Here is a 27,683-nt window from a genome sequence, read left to right as displayed (position 1 = left end):
CGGCTGCCGGCGGTAGGATACTCCGTAGTAGAGCTGTTGCTATGCATCTTCCACCTCAGCATCTTCATGAGCTCATGGATCGCATAATCTCCCCCTCCATCGCAGCATCGTTGCCCACCACCGAGGCCGCACGACACTGAATACAGCATCGCATTAGCTCCAAGTGCGGCTGAAAAGCTCAACGATCCCATCATGGCGCAATTACCGGCTCAGACCCTGCATAGGGATCCCCAGCTCTTGTTCGTGTCCTCAATTACAGCTCCGGCAGGCAGAAGACGAGACAGCTAACATGGCGCTTCCACGCATAGCTACTGGATCCTGATTCCCATCACCGTTGTCATGGTCCTGACTGGTGTTCTCCGCCACTACGCATCCGTGCTCATGACTACGACCCCAAAGAAGGCCGACATCAAAGCTATCCGTGAGCAACGTGCTCTCGCTCATGGTGCCTCTCTAAGGACAAACTACCATGTGCTGTCGCGCAAGGCATTTGAGACTCGACGTGATTTTCTGATTGAAGGATTCGAGTCTGGCGCCTACCTCAAGGCACCGAACCAAAAGGGCCAGCCTCCGGCCAACCCCATGTCGGACCCCAACGCCATGGAGGGCATGATGGGCATGATGAAAAACAACATGGCCATGATGATCCCCAACACCTTGATTATGAGCTGGATCAATGCATTCTTCAGCGGATACGCCATCAGTATGTCACCATCGTATTACTTGCTTGCCATTTGCCAGTGCTGACCGCAACGAGTGAAATTGCCATTCCCCATCACTATCAAGTTCAAGAGCATGCTCCAGGCCGGTGTCCTGACCAAAGACATGGACCCGCGGTGGATGTCTAGCATCAGCTGGTACTTTTTGTGTATCTTCGGTCTCCAATTTGTCTATGTGTTCCTCCTTGGAAGTGACAACGGTAAGCATACTAATACCATACATCCTCTATCAAGCATAATAGAATATCTCCTAACACGTCACCAGCTGCGAGCCAAATTGCTCAGCAAATGCAGCAACAACAGATGCCCGTTGGCCCCATGGCCCCTGGTCAGGATCCCCACAAGATGTTCAAGGCCGAGGCCGAAAACTTGGCCGTCATTGAGCATTATTCCGTCCTGGACGGCATCGAGGAGCGACTGCTGGAGAGAATCAAGGTGTAAAATATTGTAGACCCGACAGTATGGAAATATAATCATTAATACATTGTGCTCTTCAAACGCCTCTAAACAATCCAATCAGGCACCATCCCACCATAGACACACACCAAGACCTTCAGCAGCCATGCTGCCTTTGATCTTATAAGGCGTCTTTGCCGGTGTGTCTTCTGCTTGAGTGGGACCGGCTGGAGTCTGATCGTGCCATTCTTCGTCAATGACCTGGAAACGGACCATTTCGTGGTTGTCGTAAAACAGGCGCTCTTCATCAAAATTCCATATCCAAATCTGTTCGCTGTGATTGCTATTCCCACTGTTAGCTCTTTTCGCCTTTGGTGATTGAATCCGTTGTGGTGGACTCACTATTCAGCCCCCTGCGGAAGCTCTTCGTACGGGATAAAGATGTCGTCGAAGAAGTCTGTTCTCAGATGAATTCCGGAAGGTGTTGAACTACGTATCCTGCCGAGCATAACCTCTCCCTTGAAAGGTCTGAATACTATCATACGAAACTCGACTGTCGCCATGTAAGCATGCTGAATCGCCGTAGAAAAGAGTAAGAGTGCCTACCATTGACATTTACGAGGCCTGTGCCGTGGCCTATCAAGCCTTCTGACGTCCACAAAACATCATACAGGGAGATGCACAGTCCAATTTTTTGAACTACCTACACCGAAGTGGTTAGTCATTGCTGATGTTCAGGGCCAGATAAAAGAGTGCTGTAAGCCAACCTTGTTTGCATATTTGGCATTAATATTGTCCTCGATTGCTACAATACTGTGCTTCGAGAAGTCCTCTGGGGAGATCTGCACCAGATCGGAGAATTTGGTCTGTGACTCGGCCGATTAGAAGCAGCGTCCATGAGATCGAATGAAGTGAATTGAGAGCACCAGCGACGTACCAGGATAAACATGATGGCAAGATTTCAACTGATCAGGCGCCTCTTCAGCTGTGGTTCATGAGCGTCGATGAGAATTAGAATAAGAAATCATCACGGATGAGACGCCGTCATATCATAGCATGCATCTCTGTGATCACCAAGAATAAAGTAGCAGCTCACCAGCAGCTGAAGCAGTTGTACATCATCTCGAATGCGTCTGGCAGTAAAAAGTTAGAAAATCGGCGAAACAATTGCTAAACCGGAGTGCACTAGGCCTGTTCCGGCTAGCTCCTGTCGACTTGACACCACTCGCCGTCTCACCGCTTGCTTATAATAGCCTAGTGGACCCTGCCCAACAGCACTTCATTTTCCCAGAAAGTCAGACATCGTGGAACTTTCCGTCTAAACCACTATCTCAGAAGCACCTGCGCGGCATCTGAGGCCCCAACGCTGGCCGTCCCGATTATCTGGCAGTGGCATTGCGTCGAGGACAGCGATCCCGCGTCATCCATCTCTTGTTTTGATTTATTTCCTCGTTGTTGCTGTCGAATTCCTCCTCCCGCACCCAACGCTCTCTGTCGAAGCCGAGAAGTCTCGAAGTCCGACGCTCACCGTCTCCTGCCTTGACCCTTTTGCTACAACATCATATAGCAACACCGATACTGCGCCGAATTGGTTGATCACCTCTCCAAACAGAAACCAAATCTCAAAAAAAACTCCTGCCGGCAGTGTACATGACTCTGTGAACAATGTCGACATACAACTACGCACCTCCTCCTCCTCCGCCCCCTACTTCTGGCGGTGCCAGCTACGGACAGTCGAATTCGACCCCCTACAGCCAGAATCGCGGCGGCGGATCAGGCAGCCGTCGGGGTGGCCACTACCACGGGGGACGTGGCGACTATCATAGCTCGCAGCCGCGATATGAATACACTGGGCAGCCATACCCTGCCCAACACGCAGTGCCGTATGGGAGCGCCCATCCTCCAGCGAATGGCTATCCAGCTCCTCAGCCGCAGTGGGCTCCAGAGCATGGCCATGCTCCTACACACCATGCCCACCCTCATGCTCCTGTTCCGCTCTCTGCGTCGAATTACCATCCAAACTACGCTCCTCAGCCATATCCCCCGTCTCAGTACCCCCAGCAGACTGCTTATCCCGCCCCTCAACCTTACCCCTATCAAGCCCCCCCTCCTCCCCCGAATCAACCCCAGTGGAACAGTCAAGGAGCTCCCCAGGCATTCGGGGGTGGTAGCAGAGGCCGCGGAGGCTACGGCGATCGTGGAGGCCACAAACCGTCTCATGGAGTACCGCCTGTCCGTCACGGCCATGAGTATGATGCGGCACCTCCTCCGATGATTAGCGGTTTCCCTCAGCAGTACCCCCCTGACCCTCGAGTTGCTCATTATCCTCCGCCGCAATATGCTTATGCAGCACCTCCACCACCTCCCGCCACCTCTCGCCACCAAGATTCCTCACATAACCAGTACTCTCGTCGAGGGCGAGGTGGGCATAGAGATGGTAGCAACAAGGGGCGAGGCGGTCATCATTCCCATCACCATCATGGAGCCGGTGAAAAGTCACGCCCCCCAAAGCCACCGAGTAGCAGCGTTGACAGTGTTGTAAAGCCCGACAAGCCCGAATCTCCCTCGGCTGGCAAAAAGAAGAAGAGAAAGACCAACACCCTAGGCTTGACCCCTGGAGTTGATTCTGAAACGGAAGATGACGAGGGAGAAGAAAAGACACTCACTGAGCTCATTGGCCAGGAAGCCCTCAAGTAAGTAACACTCTGACAGATTTTGTTTTATCCCGTACCGTTATTAACCGAACTTCTCTGGTTCAGCATTAGCGATGTTGCGGCGTTCATTGCAGAGCGAAAGAAGAAGTTTCCCACCAGAGCGCGCGTCGAAGCCAAAAAGGCCGCCGAGTTGGCGCAAAGAGAAGAGGACAAGGCTGCCTCTCTGGAGAAGGAGGCTGATAGACTGAGAAAGCAACTGCGCAAAGTCGAGTTTTCCATCAAAAGGAAGCGAGAGCAGGGTGACGAGGGTGACGAGATGCGAGATCCCTCTGAAGACTCCTCGGATGATGAGCCAGAAGTCATGTCTAGCCGTAACAAAACGGCGCCTACTCCTCCTCCCTCGGCCAACAAGGCTGATATTACCAGACACTGCAAATATTACTCTACCGGTGGAACTTGCGGGAAGAAGGGCAAGTGCCGCTTCGTTCATGATCCCCAAGCCAGGGAAGCGGCCATCAAAGAACGCGAGGCCAACAACGGTCGTTTAACCATCCAGCAGCGGTTGATTCTAAACGACAAGGAGCAAGAAGACTTGGCTATCCTCCAGTCCATCCAGTATCTTCGCGAAAAGGGCCTCATGAACACTGCTGGCGCATCAGCGGCGAGCCAGGCCAGCGGCGAAGAAAAGCGCACGCTCGCATCCACTTCTACACCTGCTTCTGCATCCACACCTGCTTCAACGTCTGCGCCTGCTTCTGTTTCTGCTTCTACACTGCCACCCTCTACGTCTTCCCTTCCTGCTATCCCTCCGCAGCCTGCCAAGAGGGAGCCGCCTCGCAGAAGCAACCCGCCTCCCTCCATCATACCCACCGCCAATAGTATCAGCGGTCAGGGGGTCCGGCACTATCAAGGTTGGCTCCTCAAGCCGTATGGCAGCTCAAGTGGCAAGCAATCACAGAGCGACGATCTTCCTTGATCCCACCGTTTGGGTCTGCATACACACGCATATATATACATTTCCTCTCTTTTCTCCAAACGTTGAAACCCGTCAATGTTTACTTGAACATTTGGCACCTCGCAACTACCAACTTCGTGGTCGCACTCTTCTATTCTATCTTGTTGTTTCGGAATATACATGCTCGAGAAAAAAAAACCATTGGACGGCGTTAACTTTACTATTTCTTCTTCTTTTTGCAAGTGTAACAAAGGGGGCGTCAATGGCTGTTAGAATGGCGGGCGTTGCTCTAGGCTTGATGCTCTAGGAGACAATGCTTCCCTTCAGCTTGGATATCGATGCACACCATCACCATCACCTGTTCATGCTTTCCGTGGGCTGGTGCATTCTTGAAAGCTCGCTCACATAATGCCCGACTAAACGGGTATCTTGTGGCTGTAGCGAGGACCAAGAAGCCATCTGCCTTCACGAATAATGATGTTTCTTACAATTGACTGTTTATAGGATCCAGATTGACCTGGTCGAAAAAAAAGCACGTAACCGTACATGGGTTGATACTATTACTGCATACCTAGGTGGAACAAGAAAAAAAAAAGACGGCTTTATTAGAATTGTGATTATATACTTTCTCTTTTTTTATTGTTTCTCGGATGTAGTTGGCGAATGGGAATTCTGTTACATAGGCTTCATACTAGGTTACGGTAGTCAATAAGACTTGTTTTGCTCTGCTTGGATTGGTATATATCAAAGCATCATTTGACAATTATAAACTGCGTTGACTTTCCCTGTCAAAAAAAAAAAAAGAGAACTAGCTATCCTCCTCACACATTGTCCGAACCAGGACACTTGGGGAGTCAGTTTCCTATATCTACGCCATACAATGCAAATTCCAACCCGTTAAACACCGCTGACTTAAAAAACCAAAGCGAAAGAACAAAAAAACGAGGCAAAGGGAAAAAGCAAATATGAACAAAAGCAAAAGCAGAAAAAAAAAAAAGGACTGGGAAAGCCAGAAGTCTGGGGGGGAGTAGCGCAGACTTTTGAAAAATAAAACTCCGTCGCTAATGACCTGAAACGGTAGACACACGGGTAACCACTTCTGCTGCAACGCTCACTTTCTTTCCTCATGCTTTCTTTCTTTCTTTCTTTCTTTCTTCCTCCATGCTGCCAACTTAACCCCCCACTAATCCACTTCCCGAGTCCGCAATGAAGCGATCCGTTTTCAAGAATTACCTGAATTACCCCAATGTCCAGAAGAGTGAAGAGTCGTGAGAAGCAAAAAGAAACGATTTGAGCGTCCAAGGGCATGGCACAGCTAAAGGGGTGGAACTTTCACGTTCCCTTCCTTTAGCGTCGGTTGGCCCGCAAGGATTCAAGGGCTTTACGTTTCCTCTCCTCCTTTGCCATCTTTAGCGATTTCTCAAGTCGTTCTTCCTGCAAATCCTCGCGGCGAGCAATCTGCTCTGCCATTCGTTCTTCGTCATCAATGTCGTCCATGCCAGCTTCCATGTCGGATGAAGCATCAGACGCATAACCATAGCGTTGACCATCGTCTTCCTCGTCATCATAATCGATGAAGTCGTCCATGTCCTCGTCGTAGTCATCTTCGTATTTTCGCCTGGATGTGCCGGATCTGGGAGGAGGGGCATTAAGCAGGGCACCCCCACGTGGAGCGCTGCCTTTCTTCGACACAGCGCCCGGCTTGGGTCGGGCTGTTCCGGTATAACCGGTGGTTGCCACTGCAGCTTTTTTCACCTTCTTTTCCGGCTCGGGTTCGGGTGCTTTTCTTGAAGATGTCATGCCCTTGGCTGTGGGTCGGGACGCCGCACCGTTCCGGTCAGCTTTTGATGAAGCATTCCCGTTGGTACCATTGCGTTGTACCGGCTTTGACGATCCTTTGTAGCCAGCAGGCTGCCTCTTGCCCTGGGCGCCCGACGGTGCACCCTTCACATCGCCCCTCTCTTTCTCCCTCTTGATGGCTCCTTTCTCAGCCTTCTTATGCTGAATTTTGCCGACTTGGCCCATCACGGCCTGTGCCCGTTGGGCTCGGGCGAGGATTTCGGCATAGGAGCCCTTCTTCGGGGGAGCTTTGGGCTTGCCCGAATCGACTGGGGGCGGGGGTGGTTTGCTAGCAACAACTGGCTTCGCTGGTCGACTAGCGATATTCACCGTCTTCGAAGGAATCGGAGTCGGTCTCGGTAAAGTGGCGGTCAGGGGCCGCTGGGGCACCTTTGCCGGCTCTGCGAAGAGACGCGGTGTCTTGGAGTCATTCCTGGGAAGATCATCATCTGCTTTGCGTTTGATAGAGACGCTAGGAATCCGCTGAATAGCGGGCGCAGGGCTGTCCGAGGACTTTCCACCGCTGATTTGGGCCAGAAGATCCCCGATCTGGTAATCCGCATTAGCTACCACGGCTGCTGATGCCCAAGCTTGGCTGGGAAAAGAATGGGGGGAAACGGCGACTTACCGGCATCGTGTCTGTCGTGAGACCTGTATCTACGTCGAAATCGTGAAATGTTCCAGAGAAATCTTCCACGTAGCCCTCTTGAGATGATTACACGCCGTGCTTCATGGATGAAGTTGCTCCTCCGCTCATCCAGCGAAAGAGGAAGCGAATCGGCGCCGAAGCACGCTCCCCTCACGCAAAGAAACAAAAGGCCCTTGAAAGGGTGCTTATCGAACGGTCGTGCGCGCGCTTCGAGATAATCGGAGAGAGATTCCGGGAGAAAGATGTTGTGAGAGATGGATAAGATATGCAAAGCTCCTATCAGCAGAGACAAGAGAGATAGAGATGATGTTTTTTCTTTCAGCAAGTTGGCATGGCACGTCCAGAGAAAAAGCGTAAGGTGAGAGGCTGGCCAACGCACCTTTTGCCGGTAGAGCTACGGATGGAAAATAATTGGCGCCACACTGCCGGGGACGAGGTCGAGATGCACGTGACGCATCTGTGGCGGTGCGATAAGGATTATGATAAGGATCATGATAAGGAATTGGGCTGAACTCCACGCCCTAAAGCGGATCGCCCTTCGCCTAGCTGTGAATTTTAGCGCCCACAGATGTAAAATGCCCTGCAACTTCTAGAGCGGGAACTTTTTTTCTACTTTTGTTCCGACAACTAGCCATCAAACCACCAGAACTCGAAGGTCTCAGTCTCCGCCCAACTTGCGGTTAAAGTGATTGATTTCTCGTGTTCCTCTTGAACCTCATAAACGTGAGTGCTTCTCTCTCTCCCTCTGTGCAAGCTGCAGCAATTCGATCAGCTTCAAATCAGACATTGCCGTCTCTTTCATCGACCTGCTACATCCCGCCGTGTAAAAACATTCAGATCAAGATTCCTAACAAAATCTTTCTTTTGCAGCAACTTTCAAAATGAAGCACCTCGCAGCTTACCTCCTGCTCAACCTCGGCGGCAACGCCTCCCCCTCTGCTGAGGACATCAAGTCCGTCCTCAGCTCCGTCGGCATTGAGGCCGAGGATGAGCGTCTCGAGAAGCTCATCTCTGAGCTCTCTGGCAAGGACGTCAACGAGGTATGGGCATCTTCAGAGTGAAAACTTTTCTTTCTTCCAGACAGTGCAACTAACATTCTTTCTCTTTTCTAGCTGATCGCCGCTGGCTCTGAGAAGCTCGCTTCCGTTCCCTCTGGCGGTGCTGGTGCTGCTGCTGCTGGTGGCGCCGCCGCCGGTGGTGCTGCCGCCGCTGAGGAGAAGGCCGAGGAGAAGGAGGAGGAGAAGGAGGAGTCCGACGAGGATATGGGCTTCGGTCTCTTCGACTAAGCGATCTATTTCTAAAGATCTGCAAAGTTACGACCCTCTACGAATTTCGGAAAAGTTACGAGCATGTTGTGCGGTTAATCTTGCATGGCTCTGGTGTCGTGGGAGGATTGACTGCTCATGGCTGGCATGGCGGCCTTAATCAGCTGACATAGAAAGTCCAATCGTGAAATTGACGACTTGCCGTTTTTCGAATAATTGTTTGTCCCATCTTGAATTGTGTGATGTTGGTGTCGATGTGACTAGACCGCAGCCGAGAAGACGGGGGCAATGACATTTCCTGCAATCTCCATGTGAACCTTGCCATTACCTTGAAGCCAGAGAATCTGGATCTCAGTACCTGGAAAGTAGCTGGTTCATAATCTCGTAATGTATCTTGGTATTTTGATTCCAATCAACGAACTACATACCAGGCACCTCAGGCCGACTACCCTGCACCCAGGGGGTGGACAACGACAATAGAGCATTCAGCGACGCAATGATGGCAGGGGATAAGACGCAAGTACTCTTTTCATACAGCGGTTCAACAGAAGCAAATAATTGCAATATGCGAAGCAATGAGTGAGCATATTGGCTAAATGTGGTTCAAATAAAGCATACTAGGCTGTAGTTCCATCTAACAATCCATCTTGCCCAAACAGTAAGCTCACTCCCAAACACATGACAAAAGCATGTCCGATTTACCAACAGTAAACGCAAATTAACATTATCCATGATTTTTAAATCTTTCAAGCTGCATTCATGAGTCTCGTTTCTCCGGTCGATATGCAGACTCAGGTGCAACCCACGAAAACACGGGCGCTCTCCCATTTGTTTCTATTATCTCCTCATATGGTGGTGGTAAAGCCGAAGCGCCCTCGTCAATAGACGTAGATAATTCGGCAGGCTGTCGAGATGTAGATGGAGGGCTACTTCACATATATATTAGCTACAGCTATAGGGAAAAAGAAAAAAATCCTTTCAATAGTGGGAATAAAACTTACTGATGCGATACCGTACTGCTCTCATCCAACTCCCTCGCTCCAGGCACCCTCGGAGGAGGATGAGAATGATATGGCGTAGTCTCCGGTGCGGAAAGCTCTCCTATAACCTCGTTTGTGGCATCAAGTTCAACCGGTGTTGTCTCTCTCTGGACATCGTCCCTCAGGTTTTCCAGTGTCGTCTCTCCCTGGACATCGACCCTCAGGTTTTCCAGCGACTGAGCCTGTTTCTTCCCATTGCAGCAATCGCAGCAACTAGAGCAAATAGACAAAATGGAGCGATCTTTCACACATTCATGGTACATGAAGTAAAACACAAGCCCGATGACGAGAGGGACACCTATAACGCAGATACCTACGACTGCGCCCGTTGACAGGGGTTTGGAAGATGGTGGTGAGGAGGTATCTGATTGTTTAAGAGCCGGAGCTGCTGAAGACGTGGAAGTCGCCATGACTGTCAGAGATGAAGACGAATCGGTAGTTGTTTCTCGCGGTATAGTATGTGTTATGAACGTTGTAAGCCGTGGAACAGACGAAAATTCCTCCTTTGCCGGCTGAGGCTTGGGTATGAATCCCGGTAGAGGGGCATAGGCAGCAGGATGAGGAAGATGCAGAGCATGATGAGACGACGGCGTGGGAGAAAAAGATGGTATATCCAAAAATGATGTCGGTCTCTCGACAGAATCTGCGAATCATGGTTATTACACCGACTCAAATCTCTCCGTTATGAGCACATACCAGTAGGTGTCACCGTTCCATCGTATACCGTTATAATTGTCGTCAAGTAAATAGGGTCAGGAGTCTCCGATACTACCACCGTCGCACTGCCCAAGGTCCTTCCGCTGAACACTGCCGCAACAAACAGCAGCTTTCGAAGATACCACATCATAGCTCAGAGATGACTTTTTCTTCTCATCAAAATCACAGCATGATGCTGTTCATAAACGTATCGCAAAGTATAACTGGTATAAAGGATAAAAGCATAAGATGGGAACACAGAAGTCTTGTAGCTTTGTCTCTAATATCAGATCTGAAAGACAAACAGCCATTGCACTGCCGGATCTAGCCACATTTGACAACATATCAAAGGAAACGGCACTTGGTGACACGGAATGCAAAGGCCAGTCAGTATACGGCCTTGCGTAAACCTGGCAAGAGGGCTGTGAAGTGAGAGAGAGAGAGCCGCATTTGGACGTGAGAGGGGTGCTGTTAGTTTACAGGGGACTCTGTAAATGGAATGGCACGAATACTTTGCCGTCGAATTTGATGATTAACGAATCGTCTATGGAGGATCTATTCTGGGTATTGAGGCTTTCATCGACCAATCCTTTGATCTTCGGTCCCTCTCTTCTAATGGAATCTGTTGCTTCCACCAATACCTAACCGCTGCTGCCTGTGTGTTGCCGGAGTTGAACGAAGCATAAAGTCCAACATGCATATTCTATCTCTAGTGGCGAACATCTTTGATGCACAACGCATCTCTCCCTAGGCAGCTGCTCTAGACCAACGTCATCTGAAGTCGACGGGATGTGTAGAGCTTATGAGGGGGTCGGCTTGTTTCATCTCCAACTATCACGGCACACGCCTATAACCATCTTCTACTGCGTCTTCGCTTTAGTCTTGGGAGTGCTTGCCAAGAATTCCGTCTCCCGCAAAAGCCTCCAGAGGCACCACAGATAGCAGATAGAGAAGCCAGCCGCACCTACACCGACGTTGGCGACAACCCACAAATCAGGTTTGCCTGGTGGCGGCACGACAAAGGCCTCGACAACGTGCCACGCCGCCATGGTTACATAGAAAGTGCTTTGTAGCAGAGCGGTGCCCCATTGGACGAGCTTGGACTGTCCTTCTTGGAAAGGCGCGTTCCAGGAGGCTGGGGGCAGGCCCAGGAGATACGCCCAAAGCAGAGTGAGGGCTGCATACGGCACTCTGAGATCGACCCGATGCAACAAAGGAAACATTGTCCAAGCGCCCAAGAGATTGGCAAAGCCCACCCAGGCACGGACCTCGCCGCTCATACCTTGTTTCCCGGCCAGGAGCAGCGTCATGGGCATCAGTGGAAGAAGAACGCTCTTCTCGTGGACCTGCCAGCTGAAGAGGAAAAAGCCCCAGGCAGTGGCGGCAAAGGCAACCGGAAGAGCTGATTTGCGTGGGCGTAAGAATAGGATGAGATTAGGAGGGATGATGGACAAAAGAGTTGCGCCCAGAGCAGCCTTCTGGAGAAGCTCGACGGGGTAGTTACGCAGCTTGATGACAGTGTTGAGGGCACACCAGAAGTTGGCGACCTTGTCCTCAAAGAGACCACGAGAAAAGGGGAAAACTCGGTGGACCATTTGGACAAGCTGCTCAACAATGGGATAGTAAAAGTTCTGAGGGTCGATGTAATTGGTGATGAAGGAGAAAATGGGGAGTGGTGCCGTAGCTCCATTGAGCTCGGGCCTTGCGTCAATCCCGCGGTGTTTGTCGTAGAGCACACCAAGTGCTAGAGGCAGAACAAGAACGCCGAAAGAGACAGCGGTAACCAACGCAATGCCAAACAGCCTGCTGGGGTTGATGCCTGTGGTAATGCATCTTCCGAGCAGGTAGGAGAAGACGCTAAAGGCATAGTAGAGAGCCATTTGCTTGAATCCCAGGGCGGCTACAAAGAAGACGGCTGCCCACTTGTATCGCTCGGCGAGCATGCTGGACATGCTGGCTACGACAAACCCGAGCATGACGGTGTTGTACTGGAAATGAACATGGTCAATGAGAATCATTGACGGCTGCATAAGAATGGCCACAAGAGCCAGGTTGCTCGTCCAGGTATTCACGCCATTGAGCCTGCTGAACCGTCGCACAAAGACTGTAGCGGCGGGGACGAAAATAAGGTATTCAGACGCAATGACTGTTGCTCTCATGAAAATCTTGAGCATTGGGTCGTGGGAGCCGCGCGATGATATAAGGGCGAACCACTCCGGGTTGATGAGAGAGCCAATCTTGCCCAGCACCCAGCTATGATATGCCGTGAGAGGCGGATAGTCCAGCCCCCACCACTCCAGATCGTGAAAGTACCACTGAGAAATTGGGAGGTTCGCGGTGATTTCCATCCAGTGACGCTGAGCTTCGTAGTCGCCAAACAAGGGCGGTCGTTGGAATCCTGTAATCGCGACATAGCATCGTCTGTCGTCAGTCCCAGATCACCAAAACACCAAAACACCAAAAGCAACAAGTCCAATGGCTCTCACCAGAGTACCCCCAAAGCCCAGCCGCCCATCGAAACAGCCCAACAACCATCAGGACCAGCGGCAGCACCTCCCACTGCGACAGCGACGTGCGCGCCGGCCACATGAAGGCGGCCAAGGGAAAGGCTGGAGTGCGCACGAGGGCTTCGAACTTGCGCGGCTTGTCGGCCTCATTTTCGGGCTTGTTGGCTTTGCGCCGGGGCTTGTGCGGCGAAGGACTTGGGGCGGGCATTTTTCTGGTCACCGCATGAGGAGAAGGATTTTGGCAGGTGATGCGAGTTGCAAAAGATGAAGTTGAAGGTCGAGTGAAGTGACACTTGGAGCTTTTGGCAGCATCTCCAGATTGGGGAATTTCAGTGGAGCTCCAATATCATATCATATCAACCACAGTGTGAACTTTTGTCGCTAAATGCACTGTATGGTGATGCTTGGTGTAAATGCCAAGGCGCTGGGGCAATCAATGTCTCTTTTTTGCAACCTTCTCCAATTCTAGGCCTCCCATGAAACATTGAACACGAATACCAGTGCCCGCAACAGTCTCGTCTCTAATAATGCCATTTCCATTCGTCCTACCGACCACCTCGGCCTTTTCCTTCTCCTCCTCCGTTAGCTGTGACTCTCACCCATCGCTGCCCCTCAGCGCGAGCACTTATCGCGGGGTTGTCAGAGACGCGCTCAAGAAGCACAAGAGACTTCCTCCCTCGTCTCAAACTGCAAATCTAAGCACCGTCATCTCTAGTTTAGAGAGCTATCTCCCATATCTCATCGCCATTGACGCCGGCTTAAGTAATCAGCCTGTTAGCAATGAGACGGTCAACACAGTGCTGGAGTCGACCCCTTCCATCTCATGGAGACCAACGCTTTCTGGCGACCTTGTGCCTGGGCGTGAACGTCCCCGGGTAAACATTAACTCATTAGAATATGAGATTTATTTTACGCTGTCCACTTTGGGCTTCTCTCATGTCCTCATGGCAAGGGCCGCGCTGCAGCCTCTCTATTCCACAACTCAGGATTTCCAGGGGACACAAGAGCGGACAACCATCATGACAACAGCCACGAAATACCTGCTAGAGGCCGCTTCCATATACGACTATGCCGCCACAAGAAGTGAGCAGGTAATTGGCAGCCCGCCTTGCGTCGATGTTTCACCTGCCATGCTCCGCGCTCTCGCTTCTCTCTGCCACGCCGAGGCAACACTGTTAGCTGTGTTAAAGGACGACCCTTACCCAGCAGCTGTGGCCCAGGACAGGAATAAAAACGATAAAGAGTGGATGTTCAAAGCCCCCGACATCCCCAAAGTTCGAGCCCATCTCTATGCTCGTCTGTGTCTCGCCGCATCTGAGCATGCTACCAAAGCCTCGGCATTATGCCAATCAGCCAGGGCAGGACCAAGTGGCGTTAGCTCTGGATTCTTGCGATACTTGGAAGATTCACGGCGGACTAGCCGAGCAAAGGCCTGTCGATTCTTCGGAATCGATGCCGAGCTGGGTGGTGAGACGGCGGAAGGAATTGCCTGGGCACGTGCTGGTTTACACGAGCTCGGCATCGAGGTCAAAGACACAAAGAAGGGGCTGAGCTTGAGTCGTACGATGAAGGGTTTTCATGAGAAGAGAGAAGATCGTCGAGTTGACAAAGAAACTACTTGGGGAGCCGATGCTGGCAAACTGGAAGAGACAAGGATCCTCGAGTTGCTAGACGCAAAATGGAGCAAGATTAATGATACGGTAAGCATCGTGATGCCTTGGTATTTCCGCACAGCTAACTGGTGATGTAGATGAACACACGGCCAATTCCGCCCATAAACGCTTTAATAAGCAAGATGCCCTCGGGCCGTGAGATTCACACTATCAAACCATATCAGGTTCCTACCTTAGATCGAGATGTGCTGGAGGCCATGCGAGCGCCCCCCGAACAGGGCGAAAATGTTGGAGGAGAGTTTAGTTCCGATGATGAGACCCTGGTGGAAGGTTCCACGACAAGGAGCTCGTATTATTAAAAGGAGATATTGGGCGCATGTATGTATGGGCATTAGCATATGGGCTTCATGGAGCATTGTATATCACAAAAATAGGCCCCGGTAATTGGTAATAGGTGTTCAACTGCGTATATTTGTTCTTTTTCTTTTTACTATAGGTGTCTAAGAGCAGGTGTGTTCAAGCCAGTTCCAACCCGCCATCTCCTCCCATCTTGTGCCAGCGAGGAGTTATGGGAGAACCTGCCTGCTCAACAAGTTTATAACTCCATCAGTCCCACCACCATGAATCTTCGTTTTCGTCGGGAATCCAAGGAAGTGGGTTCTCTGGCGTCGAGCCTATTTCCATTTGCACGTCTGCCAAGTCTGTCACTTCTGCCCCTTCTGCCGCCGACCCTGCTGGGACTGGATCCTCTGATATTGGTGACTCTGAGTCTGGAGTTTCCTCGTCTTCTGGAGTTTCCTCGTCTTCTGGAGTTTCCTCGTCTTCTGGAGTTTCTGAGGCTGGGGTGACTGAACTTGGACTCTCCACGGTTGGAGTGACTGAAGTCGAACCAGGCGTGACTGAGAACGGATTCTCGCTGGTTGGCGTTGCTGGGACTGGGCTCACCACGACTGGAGTGACTGAAGTCGAATTCCCCACAGCGGGAGTCACCAAAATCGGATTCTCACCAGTTGGTGTCGCTGGTACTGGGCTCACCACGACTGGACTCTGTGAAGTTGCATTCACCACGTCACAAGGAAGAGGTGTAGGAGCAGGGTCGACACAAGGATCGTAGCAACTATCACAATCTCTCACGTTAGCACACGAAATCGAACAAAGTAATGACAATGAAGAAGAAAAAAAGGAACAGTACCCTCCATATGGTATGCCGCAATCGCTAATCGCGTCTATACAGATGATTGGACAGAATGTGCCCGTCGGCTTGATTGGCTTGAGTGGCTTGGCCATGGCAAGGCCAGCAAGGGCCACGGCAAACACCATTCGCCTCACAGCCATGGTGAAAGAAATCTCTTGAGAAATAGACAAAACTAATAAGAAATAATGCGCCCAAGAGATGAAGATAGAGACTTAAAGCTCTTGTTATCTCTTCTTCATACAACAAACCTAAAGTCCTGCTTGCCACGAATCCTGCATCCATAGGCGGGATGAAGACAGCTTTTGTGCATCAAGAAAATCCTGTGGCGAAATGGAACGGACCGACTTCGCGAAGGGAGAGGGTGGTTGGGATGGTGGCAAGTGACTGAGAGGTATGCTGGTGTGGTCAGTCCAGACCGACCGAGGAATGTGTGTAGACTCATGGCATTTCACCACCAGCCCCTCACCGAAACTCATAATGCTAAATATAGGAAAATGTTGCGAGAGTACAATGAACTGGTTATGTAAAATAAAAAGATATTTTTACTCTTCTCCCTAGTCGAACATCGATGAATAGTACTAGGTAAGTTTCATCGGTGATTAATACATACACAGCGGCAATAAACTCCTCAAGATATCCGCCCAATTTTAGTTTCCCTCCCATTTCTCTCCCCCGCAATGACATTCCAACTCTGCTCCTTATGCTCCAAGAGACATCTGCTTCTTGATCTCGGCAATGGCCTTGCCGGGGTTCAGGCCCTTGGGGCAGGCGCGTGTGCAGTTGAGGATGGTGTGGCAACGGTACAGGCTCATGGAGTTCTCGAGCTTGGACTTGCGAGCCTCCGTGCGCTCGTCTCGGGAGTCAATCAGCCATCGGTAGGACTGCAGCAGGATGGCGGGGCCGAGGTACTCTTCGGAATTCCACCAGTAAGAGGGGCACGAGGTTGAGCAGCAGGCGCACAGAATGCACTCGTAGAGACCGTCCAGCTTCTTTCGGTCCGCCTTGCTCTGGCGGTACTCCTTGCCCTATTTTCTCCCAGTTAGCAAATCTTGCTCGAGTTGTATGCAATTTCATGTCAGGTCAGGTCAGGTCAGATCGGGATGGTGGCGTACATCTTCAGCAGGGGTGTCGCGCTGCAGGTAGGGCTGAATGGACTTGTATTGCTTGTAAAAGTGCGTCAGGTCAGGAACCAGGTCCTTGACGACGTAGGTGTGCGGCAGGGGGTAGATCTTGACATCGGACGAGGACTCGGCGGGGATTCGGCACAAGCAGGCCAGGGTGTTCTGGCCGTTGATGTTCATGGCACAGCTGCCGCAGATGCCCTCTCGGCAACTCCTTCGGAAGGTCAGGGACGGGTCCTGCTCGTTCTTGATCTTGATCAGGGCGTCCAGGATCATGGGGCCCGTCTTGTTGAGGTCAATGGAGTAGGTCTGAAGCTTGGGCTTCTCGGTCGGGGTATCGGGATTCCATCGGTAGATCTGGAACGACTTGATCTTGGGCTGCTGCTCAGTGGTCTCGCTGACCGACGCCATGGACCGCGAGAAGACGGCACTGGGACGGAAAGCTGCCCTGGTAGAGGAGCTGAGGACTCGCGTCGAGGAGCGGAGAGCGGCCATGGTTGCTGTTGTCTCGTGTTCCGAGTTGAGTTTCGATGCTTTTTCGGGTTCGGGATAGCTTTTTTCGGATCCGGCTCAGCCCCGCGTCTTGAAGCTGGTCTGCAGTGGTTCACAGGGAAGGGATCGGAGTTGAAACTGATGATTGATTCGAGCCAAGGCAATCGTACCCTTTGGTTCCTCCTGGCAGCCGCTCAATTGCTAAAGACTCTCGGTGGCGGCGTTTGGTCTCGTCGTCATGGAAGAAGCTGGGAAGATGGAAGTGGCTCTTCCTCGGCTATGAGACCTCGAGAAGAGGCCACGAGCCGGCCAATCACAGCCGTTTCATTGACAATTCGGCTAAGCAGGAGAAAGTCGGGATTGCCAGGCGGCAGCTCGTGACAGCCGGCTAAAGCCCGGGCCAAGCAGCTGCAGACCCTTGCACGTGCCGGGGACATTAGCTAATCACTACGTGCCTTAGCGCGCAAACAGACCCGAGGCCGTGGGGGAAAGATTTTGGGGATTTTGGTGGGGTTTAATTAGTATGGAATAATAATCCCGATTGAATCCTCTCTGTTGTCTTATCACTTGCCATCCCCAAAGTCGCCTCCGTTTCTCCAATTATTTTTTCCAATTTTTCTCTTCGGCGCCGGCGGATTCTTCTTGCCGCGGCCGCTTGTCCTTGACGAAAGCTGCTTTCTGGCTGTAGAATGGCGAAGAAGCTGCTTGTCTAAAGCATTGCACTGATCGGCGATTGCGCGCCCCGCAAGGACTGCCTCGCCCTTCAATGCTTTTTTTCCCTTTGCGACAATTCATCGCAGCAAAGATATTCTAGACGGCCATGTTTCTCTCTGGCAGATTGCCTGCCTCGCCATCACTGCGAACGCTACTTAATGGTTAGTGGCTCTGAACGACGCGGTGTTGCGTCCCCGGCAGCTCCTTGTCCTGCTAACTCTCCGAATAGCCTCCAGGACTCGCCAGGCGTCGCAGTTGTTAACATACAGACACATGTCGCAGCCTCTTCGCTCGTATTCCGACTTGCCCTCTTCTTCCTCTCCGAAATTCTCCTACCACATTGCCGCGTCTTTCATCGCAAAGGACCGTCCGTACGACCCTTCCACGCACGTGTTCCACTTCAACCCATACAATCGAATCCAACCGCCTCGGCACCGCCGAAAGTCTTCGCGACCTGAATCCGGCCACGATGCATTCTTCGTGAGCAGAGTTAACGAGTCTGGCTCTGTGGCCTTTGGTGTTGCAGATGGAGTGGGCGGCTGGGTAGATTCCGGTGTCGACCCTGCGGATTTCTCCCACGGATTCTGCGACTATATGGCGGCTGCAGCATATGAATACCCCTCGACCAGCGACAAACCTCTCACAGCGAGGAAGCTTATGCAGATGGGATACGACGCGGTTTGCAAGGACGCAAATGTGCCTGCAGGCGGCAGCACGGCTTGTGTCGCCATTGCCAGACCTGGTGGTGTCTTGGACGTGGCCAACCTGGGCGATTCGGGTTTCTTGCAATTGCGCCTGAACGCAGTGCATGCCTATTCCGAACCGCAAACCCATGCCTTCAACACCCCGTTCCAGCTTTCAGTAGTGCCTCCCAGTGTTGCCGCGAGAATGGCTGCTTTTGGGGGAGCACAATTGAGTGATTTGCCCCGAGATGCCGACGTAACCCACCATCAGCTGCGCCATGGAGACGTCCTCGTCTTTGCAACTGATGGCGTGCTGGACAATCTCTTCAACCAGGATATTCTTAGGATCGCCAGCCGGGTCATGGCCAAAACGGGCGCGTGGAACATTGCTGCAAACGAAGCAGTCACCGTGGCCAATTCTCTAGATGATCTCACAGCCTCTCCCCACAAAAGCAACTCCCAGGATGTGATTGTGAAGAAAGCCGTGACACTGCAGAGCTTATTGGCAACAGAAATTGTGACTGCTGCCAAACTAGCGAGTATAAACACAAAGAGGGACGGACCCTTTGCCAAGGAGGTGAAGAAATACTATCCCCAGGAAGGATGGCACGGAGGAAAAGTCGACGACATTTGCGTTGTCACAGCTGTCGTCTCGGAAGATGCGGCTGATATCAAGAGCAAGCTCTAGATTTACGAGGAGGACACGAATCCACGCAATAGATTTTAGACAGCGGCTAAGCATACGGGCACTTTGGTTTAGAAAGTTTTTTTTCTTTTGGCTAGAATACGGTGAAGACGGAGGGTTATGTTTTCTCTTTTTGTGTGTATCAGTAATTTTGTAGCATGGGCTATCCATTCTTGTACATTACCAGGTAGTTTATTTGGGAATAAATAAAATAAGACAAAGCAAATAAACAAATGGTTCTTTTTTATGGCGAATATTGTTCAATTGCATGAAACATGTTGTGCTTGTGATGTGCATTTCGCCTACAAAAATGGATTTCCAAGGCGCTGTGATTGGATGTAAATGTTAGCTTCATGATGTCATGGACGGTGACGTTGATGGACCTCAAGGTTCCCATTGTGCCTCATCGCTACTAATTCATCTCATGCAAATCAGAAGTTTCTCATCAAGGTGAAAAAATGAAAGAGATATATCTGGTGAGTTTATTGGTATAAGTCGATTGGTCTATACCTGCATGTGATGTATTCTAGACACTTACAAATTTGCTGTAAACAAGGCCGGTGCCGCTGCGGCTTTCACAGTCGATGTGCTCATATACCCCCTCGACACATTGAAAACGCGGTACCAAAGCCAGGATTTCATAAAATCTCCCATCACAAAGCCTCTCGCCTTGAGGGGTCTCTACCAAGGCATCGGCAGTGTGATACTCGCAACTCTCCCAGCAGGTGTGTAACAACAGCCCTTCTGTCCCATCTTGAAAAAGCATCACATACGTATTTCAAGTGAGTTAACTAACATGTTTCCTCAGCCGGTGTATTCTTTTCAACATATGAGACTGCAAAAGGCGTCTTCGGGCGACATCTCCCCGTGCCCGAGCCAGTAGTCCATTCCCTCGCCTCAGCAGTCGCCGAGATGGCCTCGTGCCTCGTCCTAACACCAGGAGAAGTCATCAAGCAGAATGCCCAAATGCTGCAAGCCAAGGAAGCAAGCACATCGACGTCATTGATGGCATTCCGCCGCCTACTCACGACTGGTTCTGCGAGTGGGCTGTTCACTGGGTATTCAGCCCTAGTTGCACGCAACCTGCCCTTCACAGCACTTCAGTTTCCCTTATTCGAGAATTTACGGAAACGTCTATGGAATCAAAGATTAAATTCAAGAAAAGATCAGACAAAGGGTGTAGGAGAAACGGGGTTGATTGCGGGAGCCAGTGCAGGCATGGCTGGAGGTCTTGCTGCGTTTGTGACCACGCCGAGCGATGTGATTAAAACGCGGATGATGGTGAGAGCTGATAGCGAGCACGATCTGAATAAATCGGAGCAGCGGCATAGAAGGATACCTTTCACGAAGACTGTGAAAGATGTCTGGCATGAGAGGGGGGTCCGGGGGTTTTTCCGTGGAGGAGCATTTCGCTCTGCTTGGACGGCGGTAGGTAGTGGTTTGTATCTAGGCATGTATGATGCTGCAAAGCTGTGGCTAGAGAGGAGAGGATAGCTGGGATAGCTGTCACCAATGTTTTACGAAGGGAAATACTACATGTAGTCAGAAGTCCACAGACTGCGTGAGGTTTAAGTGTTAGAACGGGATGTAAAGGTAAGCTTCAATTTTATATTATATTTCAGCATCTGCTACTATCGTTGCATTGTTGTAGCATCTGCTCCTGTAACTATTTTCTTCTATGGCGTGCATTCTAATATTATCACTACCTCTATGCATAGCTTCCAATTTGAGACGCGGGATGCGGCCTAGTATTTCCCTTACGAAGGGTGAATGGCGGAGGGCAAGCGCATGGATGAACCTTTAGCTTATTTATTTAATTAATTAATTATTAAATAATAAAGTCTTTTTAATAAAAGTCCTTAGTTTTATTAATAAGTTTTAAAGTTTATTTTATTTTTAAAAATTTATATTTCTAATATTTAAAAGAATTGTTATTATTATTTAAGTAAGGTTAACTAAATAAGTTAATTATTTTATTATTTTACTTTAAATTAATTAATTTAGCACTAGTTCTAGTTTACCAGCGAGCGAGGCTGGCGATTCTAGGCAGTCTTCAATCCCAAGGGCCGAGTGTCCTCTTTGAGAAAAAATAAAGGAAAAAAAGGGAAATCTCACGGCCTGTACATCTCCCGTCATCGCTAGGCAACGACCAGCCGAAAACCACGCCTGGCCCCTTGTGTTTTTCGCTTGCCAATGTCTTGATCGCTCACTCGCATTGGATCTGGCGGTATCACCATCTCCAGCGCGCCCCTCCGCCCTTGGCTAGTCCAAGTCCCAGTACGTCACCAGCTTGGGCCCTTTTCTCCTGCACCCAACGCGGCTGGCCTTTTGCTACACCATCGACGCTCTCTCGCGAGACCGTCTCGACCACCATGGCTTCGTACGGCCACCGAATGGCCCCGCAGGCTCACCATCCTCACGCTGGATATCCAGCCTCGGGCGCTCCGCCGGCAAACGTGCCCCCGGCCGGCACCTTTGCCCCAGGGACCAAGATCCAGGTCGGCAACCATCGCGTCCAGATCCAGAAATACCTGTCCGAGGGCGGCTTTGCCCATGTCTACCTCGTCAAGCTGCCCAAGGCCGTCGACGGCACCGATCTGGCGGTCCTGAAGCGAGTTGCCGTGCCCGATAAGGAGGCTCTGCGGGGCATGCGAACCGAAGTCGAGACGATGAAGCGTCTAAAGGGGCATCAGGCCATTGTCACATACATTGACTCCCACGCGTCGGAGCTCAAAGGCGGCGGCTACGAGGTCTTTCTGCTCATGGAGTTTTGCGATGGCGGCGGTCTGATTGACTTTATGAACACCCGCCTGCAACACCGCCTGACCGAGCCCGAAATCATCAACATCTTTGCGGACATCGCCGAGGGCGTTGCCTGTATGCATTATCTCAAGCCAGCGCTGTTGCATCGAGATCTCAAGGTCGAAAACGTTTTAATCACTAATCATGCTGGCGGCAAGCGGTTCAAGCTCTGTGACTTTGGTTCAGCTGCTCCTCCGCGACCGGCTCCCTTGACGGTAGTCGACTGCCGCCTGATGGACGAAGATGTCCAGAAACACACCACATTACAATATAGAAGCCCCGAAATGGTCGACGTTTACCGAAAACAGCCGATTAACGAAAAGTCGGATATCTGGGCATTGGGTGTTTTGCTATACAAGCTCTGCTACTACACGACCCCCTTTGAAGACCAAGGGCAGCTGGCCATCTTGAATGCAAGCTACAGATACCCCAGCTACCCAGTCTTTTCAGACAGATTAAAGAAGCTCATTGGTATGAATAACACTGCCACCGACTTTTAACTCCTTGACAGCTTCATTCGCTAAACCAAACTAGCTTCAATGCTCAAGGAGAACATGCAATCGAGACCCAACATATACCAAGTTCTAAAAGAGGCCTGTGCTATGCAGGGCCGAGAAATGCCAATTCACGATGTGAGTTCCTTTGCTATACTACCACCGCAATATCTGTCTCGAAGCTAATGCCATCACCTTAGATTTATTCCGGCCGAGCGAGCGCAGATCCCAGATTGAACCAACCTACCGTCACAGACCCGAAATCACATCAGGCACCTGTTGTGGGCGCCGTCTTCTCGTCAGCACCCGTCAATGAACAGCAGACCCTCCCGGATATTACACCCATGAGAAGAGGCCGTCCGACTCCTTCACCATCTCGGACACCTGGACCAGGAAAAGTCACCGATGGCGATCCATTTGCTGCCTTGGACTCCAAGGCTACCGCTGCTGCCGCCGTCCGCAGGGCAGATCCCGATGAGCTCTCATCCAGATTCCCTCGTCTCGACGAATTTTCCTTGCTTCTTGACCAACAGACGTTCAATTTTGACAACACTGGCCCGATTTCGCCTCGTCCCCAGAAAGATTTGAGTACAAAGGTTGCTGAACGATTGGCCGACGCAGCATTTGCATCTTCGAGAAGTCCCGCGCCTTCAACCCCGGTCCCAAGACCACACTCTGTTGCGCCAATCTCGTCTCGCCCTCCGCCGGATATCTCACCGCCAACCCTGGACGTCAAGCCTCTTCCAAAGTTGGTGCCATCATCCACGGCGCAGTCTGGAATTAGCCGAGCACAGTCTATCATTACGAGCAACCCTGAGCTCAAGGCCATTGCTAATAAGACGGCAACCTCTTCATATGTTTCCACGGGGACAATGACGGAAAAATCTCCCGACAAGGAGCGACCGGTAGACGTGGAGAGAAGCAGACGTTCTTTCGATGTGGAAACCCCACGTGCGCCTGTAGCCCGTGCTGCGGCGGCTCTCACGGGACAAAACACCGCCAAGCGACACTCTGGTGGAAATTGGGCGTCGGGAAACACTCGATCTTCGTCTGTCCAGCCGCGGTTGAGCCAGAGCACTGTTGCCTCGTCCAGGACGTCACTGGATATTCTCAGCTCCGCAGAAGACTTGATAGACATGCGATCTTCCGCTGGCGATCTTGTCAACAAGCCGCGGCCTCTTAGCTCTACATTCGAGCCGAGCACCCTGGAGTATTTACGCGAGAGGGAGAATGCATCCAAGCCTTCTTCTCGACAGTCCTCCACGAACCGACACTCGTCTTGGCATCTGCCCTTGTCGCATGCCAACACCGGCGGAGCAAGCTCGAAGGAACCGACTTCTCGTAGCTCAAGAAGCATCGAAGTGCAAGAATATGATCAAGACCGCCAAGGCCAACGTTCCGAGGTGGCAGCCTCGACTTCCAAGAACTTGCTTGCAGGCAAATTTGGTGGTGCATTCAAGAGGTTTGAAAACAATGCCTCGTCTGATAATGAGCCAGAGAGATCTTCATCGCCCGGCAAAGAGCAGGGACGCCGTGCCTTGACGCCCATCCAGGGTTCTGAAGCAGCTGATGACCGAAGCGATACAGACGGAGAGGGACACGCCCACATGACAGCCGAGATGCGTCGTGATATGGAGCGTCGCCAGTTAGAAGAGGAGGAAGCTAGAGTAGAAGCTGCGCAAGCAGAATACCGGAAAAGGGTTGCAGAAGGCAGCGGATCGCCCTCCAAGGCTCGACCCCCCACGGCTCCAAAGCCGATGGGAGCAGCACGCGCTGCCAGTATACAAAACAGGGTCCAGAGCCTGCTGAGCGAGGAACAAAAGCCGGCAAACGTGCCGCGGACAGCCCATGGGTACGGAAGGTTTACGGATTCTGAGCCGGCACCTGAGGAGGCAGACAAGCCCCGTCCTGAGGTGAAGCGCAAGCCAGCCGTGGCTGCGAAGCCTATCGTTGTAGATCCACGACGAAGTGACGGATCCTTGGTCGATGGTAAACAAGCTGCAGGCTCGGCATCAGCTTCTGCGAGCGTGTCGGCCAAGCCTCAAGCCAAGCCAACAGCCCCGAAGAAGCCTGTTCACCTGAACAACATACCAACAGGAGGTCGACAGGCCTCCTCGCCAACCAAAGAGAGGGACGACCCCACATTTGAGCGTTTGATAGCAATCGACCTCCCCGGGCAGCCGATACTGGAGATGACTTCGCGGGACAGGGAGGACTACATTGAGGATTTTACGAAGCGTTTCCCTAGTCTGAGCACTATAGAGTTGAGCCGAGAGGGTGGACGGGAGAGGGACGGGACGCGATGATAGAGATTTTTTTGTTTTATTTTTTTATACTTTTTTTTTTATTAACCAACCAACATTTCACCCTTGTCTCGGCAAAAAGCATCGGTTCGAAATATTACGAAGCAGATACAGAATATATTGAAGCATATATGGGAGCATTTCATCGGTCGTGGAAATACAATATTTAATCTCCCCCTTTCTCTTCTCCTTTGTCTCTGTGATGTATGTGATTTGCCTGTAGAGGGCCTTCTGTCTTTTCTTTTCTTCTTTTCTCTCTTTTTCTTTTCTACTTGATGGTATTTCACCTAATTCTACTGAGAGTTGGGAATTATGCATCAAACCAACATTATGCATTAAAAGCGCCCATCATGCGCCTTATCTTATCAACTAAGGTACCCATAATATTTTTTTTTGCCATTGAGAGACTGCATCTGGATCTTGGATTGATCTTTCGTACGCCGTAACAAAAAAACATCTACACACAGCAACACAAGATGGCGAAAAGAAAGAGACAAGCCGCTGCCAGCAGCGAACCTGTTCCAGAGCCTGTAGCTGCCAAAAAGTCAAAAACTGTCGACGAAAAGACAAAACCTACCAAGAGCAACACAAAGGCTGTTGAAGCAAAGACGGAGAAAAAGACGAAGCCTACGACAAGCAGCAGCAAGTTTGTGGAGGAAACTATTCAGATCGTCGCCGGATCCTACGACCGAGTTCTCCATGGATTGACGGCCACAATTGGCGCCAAGGGAGACGCCGAGTTCGCCGATACGTTCCTCTTCAATGCGCACGCATCCGCCATTCGATGCGTTGCCGTGTCTCCCATCTCACCCCCGGTTCCGGGCCAAACGCAAAAGGTCCTTTTGGCCTCTGGCGCCACGGACGAGCGAGTTCACGTTTACAATTTGTCGGCGCATCCACCTAGCAAGAAGAATCGCGATGCATTGGCCAGCGTGGCCCCGAGACCGATCCTGGAGAACCCCAAGAACAGAGAGCTGGGAACGTTGCTACACCACGACTCGACAATTACGGCGCTGAGATTTCCTACGAGATCAAAGCTTCTTTCGGCGAGTGACGATTCGACGATTGCTGTGACGCGTACACGAGATTGGTCCATGTTGAGTAATATCAAGACACCGAAGCCAAAAGCTCATGGCCGACCAACTGGTGATACAGCGCCGTTCGGTGGCACACCTTCTGGAGTCAACGACTTTGCGATCCATCCGAGCATGAAGCTGATGATTAGTGTTGGCAAGGGGGAGAGATGTATGCGACTGTGGAATCTCGTCACCGGAAAGAAGGCGGGTGTGCTGAGCTTTAGCAAGGAGATGCTGAGAGAGGTCGGAGAGAGCAAACATGCTAGTGGCGAGGCACGAAAAGTGACTTGGGGAACGGCAGACGGGGCAGACGAGTTTGCAGTGGGATTCGACCGGGATATCATCGTTTTCGGCATGGACAGTGTGCCAAAGTGCCGAGTCATGCCGACGACCAGGGTCAAGATACACCATTTTACCTATGTCACGATCGATGAGGAGACTGGAGATGCGCTGCTGGCTGTGTCGACGGAGGATGGCCGCGTTGCTTTTTTCTCGACAAAGGCAGACGACCTCTCAAAACCCGAGCCTTCAGACAAGGACGACAAGAAGGCGTCCGAAGGAGCTTTCCCCGTCGCCAAGTTCGTCGGCTACGTAGGAGGAGAAGGCGTTTCAGGCAGAATCAAGGACTTTGTCGCCATACCGAGCACGGGTAACCCAGGGACATTTTACGTAGTTGGGGCGAGCAGCGACGGCAAGATTAGGGTGTGGACGGTGCAGGCGGAGGAGCTGCTGGAGGGGGCGAGGAAGAAGGACGCCAAGATTGAGAAGCCGGCGGGAGAGCTAAGGGGGACGTATGTGACGCATAATCGTGTTACGTGCTTGGCGGCGTTTTTGATGGTGGAGAGGCCGGAGGGGGCGGAGGATAGTGAGGAGGAGGTTGGGGAGGAGGAAGAGGCTGAGAGTGATAGCGAGGAGGAGGATGAGTAAGGGGTTGTTTTGTAGGCCTATTGAAGCTGCATAAGGATAGGATATGCAGATTAATGAATACAATTTACCTAGTATATACTGATTTGCTGATGCTTCTCTGGCTAATCTGGAGATAAGTAGGAGTTGCCCTCGATATTTCCTGGATCATTTAGAGATGGCCAGGCGCAACATGTGCTCGATATCTACACTCCGCATACAGAAGCATTTGTAAACTTGAAACTGGAAATGCGTCATTTCAAAGGCCTGCGGGTTCTTCAAATTATGTTTGCTGTGATCCTGTGAGCGAGACCATTCTGTTGCAATCTTCACAGGGCTGATATAAACTACTTTAGGTATAACCGATTTTAACACCAATAATCGCCATCACGATGCGCAACTCCAGCCTCACACTGTGCCAGCTCCGCAGAATCAATATATTACACCCATTAGACAAAATTCATTTCACAGCCGGTAAGAGGGTGTATAAAGAGAGAAGGAAACAGACTATCACCAGCCGATTAAATGCAGATGGGGCAATTGGAGTCAACGGAACAAGATTATATTCCTATTTGAAAAAAAAAAAAAAAGACCCAAAACAACCACAAGCCACCCACAAACTATTTCGCCGTCCCTTTTCCATCATCACCACTACCATTGTAATAGTAGTTAGTAGTGAATGTACACTTGGAGTGGACTTGCTTCGTCAACCGATAGTTGCGTTTCTCTATAGATCTTTGGTTAGAGTCAAGAATGTGAAAAAAAAAAGCGAGAAGAAACAGCGAAAAGAAGCAAGAATGTGAAAAAAAAACAGCGAGAAGAAACAAGAATGTGAAAAAACAGCGAGAAGAAACAGCGAAAAGAAGCAAGAATGTGAAAAAA

General features: G+C 51.0%; 15 protein-coding genes across 15 annotated transcripts in view; 8 read left to right on the top strand and 7 right to left on the bottom strand.

The window, feature by feature from the left end:
* The first annotated feature begins 73 nt into the window (after window positions 1–73).
* On the top strand, window positions 74–1,243 carry M431DRAFT_510951 (hypothetical protein). Its single transcript, XM_024919570.1, has 4 exons — window positions 74–239; window positions 309–703; window positions 758–919; window positions 985–1,243. The coding sequence occupies exons 1-4, from the start codon at window positions 193–195 to the stop codon at window positions 1,158–1,160; spliced, it is 780 nt and encodes a 259-aa protein (XP_024771485.1). The 5' UTR covers window positions 74–192; the 3' UTR covers window positions 1,161–1,243.
* M431DRAFT_522769 (hypothetical protein) lies at window positions 852–2,205 on the bottom strand. Its single transcript, XM_024920517.1, has 5 exons — window positions 2,053–2,205; window positions 1,883–1,981; window positions 1,722–1,818; window positions 1,518–1,668; window positions 852–1,458 (listed from the first exon to the last, which is right to left on the bottom strand). The coding sequence occupies exons 1-5, from the start codon at window positions 2,062–2,064 to the stop codon at window positions 1,236–1,238; spliced, it is 582 nt and encodes a 193-aa protein (XP_024771484.1). The 5' UTR covers window positions 2,065–2,205; the 3' UTR covers window positions 852–1,235.
* Window positions 2,206–2,780: 575 nt separating this feature from the next.
* Window positions 2,781–4,745, top strand: M431DRAFT_484756 (hypothetical protein; the record flags this gene model as incomplete). Its single annotated transcript, XM_024916227.1, has 2 exons — window positions 2,781–3,808; window positions 3,875–4,745. The coding sequence occupies 2 exons, from the start codon at window positions 2,781–2,783 to the stop codon at window positions 4,743–4,745; spliced, it is 1,899 nt and encodes a 632-aa protein (XP_024771483.1).
* A 1,326-nt stretch (window positions 4,746–6,071) lies between these two features.
* On the bottom strand, window positions 6,072–7,197 carry M431DRAFT_8124 (hypothetical protein; the record flags this gene model as incomplete). The annotated part of the gene is made up of 2 exons (XM_024923017.1): window positions 6,072–7,112; window positions 7,192–7,197. The coding sequence occupies 2 exons, from the start codon at window positions 7,195–7,197 to the stop codon at window positions 6,072–6,074; spliced, it is 1,047 nt and encodes a 348-aa protein (XP_024771482.1).
* Window positions 7,198–8,093: 896 nt separating this feature from the next.
* Window positions 8,094–8,498, top strand: M431DRAFT_484754 (hypothetical protein; the record flags this gene model as incomplete). The annotated part of the gene is made up of 2 exons (XM_024916226.1): window positions 8,094–8,252; window positions 8,325–8,498. The coding sequence occupies 2 exons, from the start codon at window positions 8,094–8,096 to the stop codon at window positions 8,496–8,498; spliced, it is 333 nt and encodes a 110-aa protein (XP_024771481.1).
* Window positions 8,499–9,067: 569 nt separating this feature from the next.
* Window positions 9,068–10,400, bottom strand: M431DRAFT_19005 (hypothetical protein). Its single transcript, XM_024913197.1, has 3 exons — window positions 10,214–10,400; window positions 9,479–10,160; window positions 9,068–9,406 (listed from the first exon to the last, which is right to left on the bottom strand). Exons 1-3 carry the CDS (start codon window positions 10,362–10,364, stop codon window positions 9,235–9,237), a joined length of 1,005 nt encoding a protein of 334 aa, XP_024771480.1. The 5' UTR covers window positions 10,365–10,400; the 3' UTR covers window positions 9,068–9,234.
* A 209-nt stretch (window positions 10,401–10,609) lies between these two features.
* Window positions 10,610–13,019, bottom strand: M431DRAFT_510945 (glycosyltransferase family 57 protein). Its single transcript, XM_024919569.1, has 2 exons — window positions 12,700–13,019; window positions 10,610–12,611 (listed from the first exon to the last, which is right to left on the bottom strand). Exons 1-2 carry the CDS (start codon window positions 12,926–12,928, stop codon window positions 11,074–11,076), a joined length of 1,767 nt encoding a protein of 588 aa, XP_024771479.1. The 5' UTR covers window positions 12,929–13,019; the 3' UTR covers window positions 10,610–11,073.
* Window positions 13,020–13,247: 228 nt separating this feature from the next.
* M431DRAFT_91912 (hypothetical protein) lies at window positions 13,248–14,692 on the top strand (the record flags this gene model as incomplete). The annotated part of the gene is made up of 2 exons (XM_024924306.1): window positions 13,248–14,420; window positions 14,471–14,692. 2 exons carry the CDS (start codon window positions 13,248–13,250, stop codon window positions 14,690–14,692), a joined length of 1,395 nt encoding a protein of 464 aa, XP_024771478.1.
* A 247-nt stretch (window positions 14,693–14,939) lies between these two features.
* M431DRAFT_8119 (hypothetical protein) lies at window positions 14,940–15,668 on the bottom strand (the record flags this gene model as incomplete). The annotated part of the gene is made up of 2 exons (XM_024923011.1): window positions 14,940–15,450; window positions 15,526–15,668. The coding sequence occupies 2 exons, from the start codon at window positions 15,666–15,668 to the stop codon at window positions 14,940–14,942; spliced, it is 654 nt and encodes a 217-aa protein (XP_024771477.1).
* A 358-nt stretch (window positions 15,669–16,026) lies between these two features.
* M431DRAFT_510943 (hypothetical protein) lies at window positions 16,027–17,623 on the bottom strand. Its single transcript, XM_024919568.1, has 2 exons — window positions 16,641–17,623; window positions 16,027–16,553 (listed from the first exon to the last, which is right to left on the bottom strand). The coding sequence occupies exons 1-2, from the start codon at window positions 17,142–17,144 to the stop codon at window positions 16,227–16,229; spliced, it is 831 nt and encodes a 276-aa protein (XP_024771476.1). The 5' UTR covers window positions 17,145–17,623; the 3' UTR covers window positions 16,027–16,226.
* Window positions 17,624–17,691: 68 nt separating this feature from the next.
* On the top strand, window positions 17,692–19,475 carry M431DRAFT_121932 (hypothetical protein). The gene is made up of 2 exons (XM_024912147.1): window positions 17,692–18,016; window positions 18,085–19,475. Exons 1-2 carry the CDS (start codon window positions 17,962–17,964, stop codon window positions 19,224–19,226), a joined length of 1,197 nt encoding a protein of 398 aa, XP_024771475.1. The 5' UTR covers window positions 17,692–17,961; the 3' UTR covers window positions 19,227–19,475.
* A 58-nt stretch (window positions 19,476–19,533) lies between these two features.
* Window positions 19,534–20,717, top strand: M431DRAFT_498069 (hypothetical protein; the record flags this gene model as incomplete). The annotated part of the gene is made up of 3 exons (XM_024917663.1): window positions 19,534–19,561; window positions 19,754–19,948; window positions 20,032–20,717. The coding sequence occupies 3 exons, from the start codon at window positions 19,534–19,536 to the stop codon at window positions 20,715–20,717; spliced, it is 909 nt and encodes a 302-aa protein (XP_024771474.1).
* Window positions 20,718–21,616: 899 nt separating this feature from the next.
* On the top strand, window positions 21,617–24,825 carry M431DRAFT_92488 (hypothetical protein; the record flags this gene model as incomplete). The annotated part of the gene is made up of 3 exons (XM_024924364.1): window positions 21,617–22,496; window positions 22,560–22,657; window positions 22,720–24,825. 3 exons carry the CDS (start codon window positions 21,617–21,619, stop codon window positions 24,823–24,825), a joined length of 3,084 nt encoding a protein of 1,027 aa, XP_024771473.1.
* A 473-nt stretch (window positions 24,826–25,298) lies between these two features.
* Window positions 25,299–26,825, top strand: M431DRAFT_92004 (hypothetical protein; the record flags this gene model as incomplete). Its single annotated transcript, XM_024924319.1, has 1 exon — window positions 25,299–26,825. The coding sequence occupies one exon, from the start codon at window positions 25,299–25,301 to the stop codon at window positions 26,823–26,825; it is 1,527 nt and encodes a 508-aa protein (XP_024771472.1).
* A 567-nt stretch (window positions 26,826–27,392) lies between these two features.
* M431DRAFT_510937 (hypothetical protein) overlaps window positions 27,393–27,683 on the bottom strand; it is a gene marked incomplete at its 5' end in the record, with an annotated part of 780 nt that continues 489 nt past the window's right edge. The window contains one exon of the mRNA XM_024919567.1: window positions 27,393–27,528. Coding sequence (XP_024771471.1) covers window positions 27,422–27,528 — 107 coding nt within the window. The 3' untranslated portion in view covers window positions 27,393–27,421. The remainder of the gene's footprint in view (window positions 27,529–27,683) is intronic.

Source organism: Trichoderma harzianum (genome assembly GCF_003025095.1).
Source record: "Trichoderma harzianum CBS 226.95 unplaced genomic scaffold M431scaffold_11, whole genome shotgun sequence".
Taxonomy (NCBI): domain Eukaryota; kingdom Fungi; phylum Ascomycota; class Sordariomycetes; order Hypocreales; family Hypocreaceae; genus Trichoderma; species Trichoderma harzianum.
This window is presented reverse-complemented; position numbering and strand designations above follow the sequence as displayed.

Coding starts and splice junctions, on each gene's coding strand:
- M431DRAFT_510951 (XM_024919570.1), top strand. CDS start 193: ATGGCGCAATTACCGGCTCAGACCCTGCATAGGGATCCCCAGCTCTT. Junction 240..308: donor CATAGGGATCCCCAGCTCTT/GTTCGTGTCCTC, acceptor TTCCACGCATAG/CTACTGGATCCTGATTCCCA. Junction 704..757: donor CTTCAGCGGATACGCCATCA/GTATGTCACCAT, acceptor GACCGCAACGAG/TGAAATTGCCATTCCCCATC.
- M431DRAFT_522769 (XM_024920517.1), bottom strand. Junction 1,819..1,882: donor ATGCCAAATATGCAAACAAG/GTTGGCTTACAG, acceptor ACTTCGGTGTAG/GTAGTTCAAAAAATTGGACT. Junction 1,669..1,721: donor AGGCCTCGTAAATGTCAATG/GTAGGCACTCTT, acceptor ACATGGCGACAG/TCGAGTTTCGTATGATAGTA.
- M431DRAFT_19005 (XM_024913197.1), bottom strand. CDS start 10,364: ATGATGTGGTATCTTCGAAAGCTGCTGTTTGTTGCGGCAGTGTTCAGC. Junction 10,161..10,213: donor TGGAACGGTGACACCTACTG/GTATGTGCTCAT, acceptor CATGATTCGCAG/ATTCTGTCGAGAGACCGACA. Junction 9,407..9,478: donor AGCAGTACGGTATCGCATCA/GTAAGTTTTATT, acceptor ATATATGTGAAG/TAGCCCTCCATCTACATCTC.
- M431DRAFT_510945 (XM_024919569.1), bottom strand. CDS start 12,928: ATGCCCGCCCCAAGTCCTTCGCCGCACAAGCCCCGGCGCAAAGCCAAC. Junction 12,612..12,699: donor TGGGCTTTGGGGGTACTCTG/GTGAGAGCCATT, acceptor TCGCGATTACAG/GATTCCAACGACCGCCCTTG.
- M431DRAFT_510943 (XM_024919568.1), bottom strand. CDS start 17,144: ATGGCCGCTCTCCGCTCCTCGACGCGAGTCCTCAGCTCCTCTACCAGG. Junction 16,554..16,640: donor GCGACACCCCTGCTGAAGAT/GTACGCCACCAT, acceptor GGGAGAAAATAG/GGCAAGGAGTACCGCCAGAG.
- M431DRAFT_121932 (XM_024912147.1), top strand. CDS start 17,962: ATGTTTCTCTCTGGCAGATTGCCTGCCTCGCCATCACTGCGAACGCTA. Junction 18,017..18,084: donor ACTGCGAACGCTACTTAATG/GTTAGTGGCTCT, acceptor CTCTCCGAATAG/CCTCCAGGACTCGCCAGGCG.